The following is a 4839-nucleotide window of genomic DNA, read 5'->3' as shown; positions in this document are numbered from 1 at the left end:
AAAAAAGAATTCCATCAAAAATTTTGACGGAATGTTTTTCGTTCAAAATTTCGATAGGAATGTGTTCTGACGAAAATTGTTTTGAGGTAAATGTTTCATTCGAAACTTTTGACGAAATTTAGATTCTCTAAAGAATTTTGACAGAATATTTTTTCCATCAAAATTTTTTATCGAAATATTTTTTGTCAAAAATTTTTACGAAATTTTTTGACAGAAATGTGTTCCGTTGAAAATTTTGATGGAAATGTTTTTTATCAAAAAATTTGACGAAAATATTTAGTCGAAAACTTTCGATGGAAATGTGTTTCGCTAAAAATTTCGACGAAATTTTTTTTTTGACAAAAAGTTTAAAGAAAATGTTTCCGTCGAAAACTTTCGCCGAAATTTGAATTCTATAAAGAATTTTGATGAAATTTTTTTCCGTCAAAAAATTTCGATAAAAATGTTTTTCGTCAAAATTTAACGAAAATATTTAGTTGAAAACTTTCGATGGAAATGTGTTTCGCTAAAAAATTTGACGAAATTTTTTTTTGTCAAAAAGTTTAACGAAAATGTTTTCATCAAAATTTGAATGCCGTAAAAAAATTTGATGAAATTTTTTTCCGTCAAAAAATTTCGATGGAAATGTGTGTCATCAAATTTTTTGATGAATATGTTAGACCAAAAAATAATAGAGAATTGTACTCAAAACTAATATGGTGACCCAAAGACAGCAAAGCCTGATAAATGTACTCTGTTCCATTGAGGCCAAATTGTTAAGTGGGCTTTATAAACTATTCCGTTTGCCAACTTCGGATCCAGGATGGATGGTGTTCTTAATATGTTGGATAACTATCAGTGTCCTGATACAGACATTGTTTTAAATAAATTAAAAAAATTGAAATTAAGAGATTATAGAAATTCTTCCATGTTTCAAAAGTCTAAACAATATCCAAGAGAATATTCTTCCCGAAACTTATTGTTTATTACATACGTATTTTTTTAAAAAAAAATAAATAAAAAATTCCACCGTTCTTGATATATAATTCAAGTTTGAATAGTCCTCATATTTGACTTTGAAGTAGTCAATGACGCGTTCAGGCTTCTTTAAGCCACTATTTAACAAATAGAAATAGACATTATAGTCAATGATGATCTCCATTCATCTTCTTATTGTTATTAAAATATATGTGTAAAGCCATTTCCCAAACTTGAGCAGCAGCAGCAGCGTTCCTCAAGGAATCCAGGCATGGCTGCACTGACACTTCTTATCCTCACACTTGTCTTTCTTCAAGTTTTGTTAGTTGTTGCTAACGTTAACTTGAATTCAACACTTACCACCAATGACAATGATGCATGGCTTTCACCTTTGGGTGATTTTGCTTTCGGGTTTCGTCCACTTAACGACACAAGCACGAGTCTCTTCATGGTTGCCATTTGGTATAACAAAATTCCCGACATGACCGTTGTTTGGAATGCAAAAGCAGCAGATGATAATAACGTTGTAAAAGCACCAACAGGGTCACAGGTTCAGCTCACATCACAAGGACTAACTCTCACAAATCCTAACGGGGAATCCATATGGACGGCACAACCAAACGCCGTTGTTTCGAATGGAACTATGCTTGACACTGGCAACTTTGTTCTCTTAAACAACAATTCTACTAGTGTGTGGGAAAGTTTCAAGAATCCCACAGACACGTTGTTGCCTAACCAATCTCTGGAGACAGATGGCAAGCTAACTTGTCGATTCACAGAGACCAATTACACAAGAGGAAGGTTCCAACTTTATTTTCAAAATGGTGATGTTTTTCTGAAACCCCTTTCTTGGCCTTCAGAATTTCGTTACGACCCTTATTATAAAATTGATGCTGCTGCCTCTGCTTCACAATTAGTGTTCGATGAATCTGGGAATATTTATGCAGAGACAACGAATGGAACTAGATTCCAACCTCAAAGTCCAAAATGGGTTGACTTAACTCTTGATCCTAAGGAGAATTACTACAGAGCAACACTTGACTTCCATGGAGTTTTCACGCAGTATGCTCATTCAAGGAACTCCAGTGCCCAACAAGGTTGGTCAATTTTGAGGTATGTTCCTAGCAACATATGCAATTCAATAAACAATGAAATGGGTAGTGGTACCTGTTGGTATAATAGCATTTGCTCCATGGAAAATCAGAGGCCTACTTGCAAATGCCCATATGGGTATTCATTGGTAGATCCAAATAATGCATTTGGTGGGTGCCAACCCAATTTCACCCTCGTTTGTGGAGCCGATGTTGAAGGGTTGCAAGCACGGCCTGAAGAACTATATGACTTGCCCATATCAATAGGCATGAATTTTCCTTTTGGAGATTATGAAAGGATAGAACCTTATACTCAAGATGAGTGCAAACAATCTTGCTTGCACGATTGCATGTGTGCTGTTGCCATTTTAGGCGGTAGCACTTGTTGGAAGAAAAGATTACCCCTTATTAATGGAAGAGTGGATGCAGGCAATCAATTGGTCTTTATCAAAACAAGAATTACTCCTCTGAGCAAATTAGATCCTGGTGCAAAACAGGAACTTCCCACTGGTCCTGATTCAAACAATGAAGATCGAGCTAAGCCAATTCTTCGAGGGTCACTTATTGGCTCCCTTGTTCTTAACAGTATACTCCTTGCAACTGTTGTTTTGATTCTTCTCTTGAAGCCAAAAAGGATTGTCCAAGCTTCAAGTCTTTTGGAAACAAATTTACATTCATTTACTTATGAAGCACTGAAAGTAGCCACGTGGGGCTTTAAGGAAGAACTAGGCAGGGGTTCCTTTGGCATTGTTTACAAAGGCAAAGTTGAAGCAGCGTCTTGTGATGTGGTTGCCGTCAAGAAATTGGACAGATTGGCACAAGAACGAGAGAAGGAATTTAAGACTGAGTTAAGTGCTATTGGTAAAACCTGCCACAAAAATCTGGTAAGGTTGATTGGATTTTGTGACGAGGGAATCCATAGGCTTATTGTCTATGAGTTCATGAGCAATGGTACTCTTGCAGATATCCTGTTTGGACAAGCCAATCCCATTTGGAATCTAAGGGTTAGGTTTGCTTTGGATATTGCAAGAGGGTTGGTGTACTTACACGAAGAGTGTGACACTCCCATCATTCATTGTGATATAAAACCTCAAAATATACTCATAGATGAGCATTTCACTGCAAAGATCTCTGACTTTGGGTTGGCCAAGTTGTTGTTGTCTGACCAAAGTAGAACCAATACCATGATTCGAGGAACTCGAGGATATGTGGCTCCTGAATGGTTCAAGAATGTTCCTGTAACGGTTAAAGTGGATGTTTACAGCTTTGGTGTCATGTTATTGGAAATCATTTGCTGCAGAAAAAGTGTGCAACTAACAGAGTCCGGGGAGGAGGAGAGTGCAATATTGATAGATTGGGCTTATGATTGCTATATTGAAAAGAGAATAGATGTTCTGGTGGAGAACGATCCCGAGGCGTTGGCTGACATTGGCAGGTTACAGAGTTGGATAAAGATAGCAATCTGGTGCATTCAAGAGCATCATGAAATGAGGCCAACAATGGGAAAGGTCATGCAAATGCTCCAAGGTTCGGTTGAAGTCCCTAAACCACCATTGCCTTCCTCCTTCAATTCAATTTAGTTGACTGCCATCCAATTAGGGAGAAAAGGTAGCCCTGGTACGGTTCTATATACCATTTCTTATACCTTTTTTACACAATATTCATAGTTGCTTTATGTCATGAAATATTTCTTATTTGTATACTTCTTATGTGTGTGTGGATCCCGATCATTTTACACCGATATAAGACTAATAAATCTTATATTGTATCTGAACCGTTGAAGCCCAATCCTTGTAACTAGATATGGTTATTTTTCCTATGTCATTCAAGATGCTTTGTTATTTGAAATCATGTTATAGAGGAAGCAAATTTGGTGATGCAGGACAATTACCACCACTCCTCTAAGTAGTGTGCTCTTTTAGTAAACCTAATGTATTTTTCTAGTACGGAATGTTTCTCTTGTTCAAAGAATCTCTAAACAAAGAAAATTCAATATTATATAATAGTAAAAGATGTTTGGTGTTTTATTTATAGATCTAACACGTACACTCAAGCACTCTATATAATGAGACGTTGGCTGACATTGGCAGGTTACAAAAGTGGGTGAAGATAGCAATTTGGTGCATTCAAGAGCATCATGAAATGAGGCCAACAATGAGGAAGGTCATGCAAATGCTAGAAGGTTCGGTTGAAGTCCCCATCCCACCCCTATGCCACCATTGCCTTCCTCCTTCAATTCAATTTAGTTGACTTTCATCCAGCCAAAAATATTGGGGGAGAAAAGGTAGCTCTCACATGGTTCTATATACCATTTCTTATACCTTTTTTACACAATATTAATAGATGCTATATCTTATATATGGAATATTTCTTATTTGTATACTTGCTATATGCATCCTTGTACCTTGATATGGTTATTGTTTTTATGTCATTGAAGATTTTTTTAATTTTAAATCTTTTTTTTAGTAAACCTAATGTATTTTTCTAGTACCGAATGCTCCTCTTATTCAAATAATCTCTAAATAAAGAAAATTTAATATTATATAATGGAAAAGGTTATATGTACAAATTTTTTGTTTACAAACTACACTATGTACTCCCGGAAGTACACTAGATTACACTATGTACTTACGAGAGTACATATACATAGTGTAATTTGCAAAAATGTATAAAAAAAGTTTATAAACGGATCTTTCCCCTTATATAATAGTAAAAGATGTTTGATGTTTTATTTATAAACCTAGCACACCCAAGCACTCTAATTAGTTTTTTTCTTTATGTATAAATTTTT

The 4839-nt window shown here is 35.6% G+C and overlaps 1 protein-coding gene across 2 annotated transcripts; it reads left to right on the top strand.

Moving 5' to 3' along the window:
* Positions 1-1228: 1228 nt before the first annotated feature.
* Positions 1229-4456, top strand: LOC133311276 (G-type lectin S-receptor-like serine/threonine-protein kinase LECRK3). 2 transcript variants are annotated; one of them, XM_061512300.1, is made up of 2 exons: positions 1229-3656; positions 4139-4456. In XM_061512300.1, the coding sequence occupies exon 1, from the start codon at positions 1229-1231 to the stop codon at positions 3626-3628; it is 2400 nt and encodes a 799-aa protein (XP_061368284.1). In that variant the 3' UTR covers positions 3629-3656; positions 4139-4456. The 2 variants fall into 2 exon arrangements, with proteins under 2 accessions (XP_061368284.1, XP_061368283.1); XM_061512299.1 differs by having other exon boundaries at positions 1229-3665.
* The last annotated feature ends 383 nt before the right edge of the window (positions 4457-4839 follow it).

The sequence above is a fragment of the Gastrolobium bilobum genome, unplaced genomic scaffold, assembly GCF_033153095.1.
Source record: "Gastrolobium bilobum isolate Gb01-03AN ecotype WA unplaced genomic scaffold, APGP_CSIRO_Gbil_v1 utg3539, whole genome shotgun sequence".
NCBI classification, from domain to species: domain Eukaryota; kingdom Viridiplantae; phylum Streptophyta; class Magnoliopsida; order Fabales; family Fabaceae; genus Gastrolobium; species Gastrolobium bilobum.
Note: the sequence above shows the minus strand (reverse complement) of the source record. Positions and strands in the feature narration are given on the sequence as shown.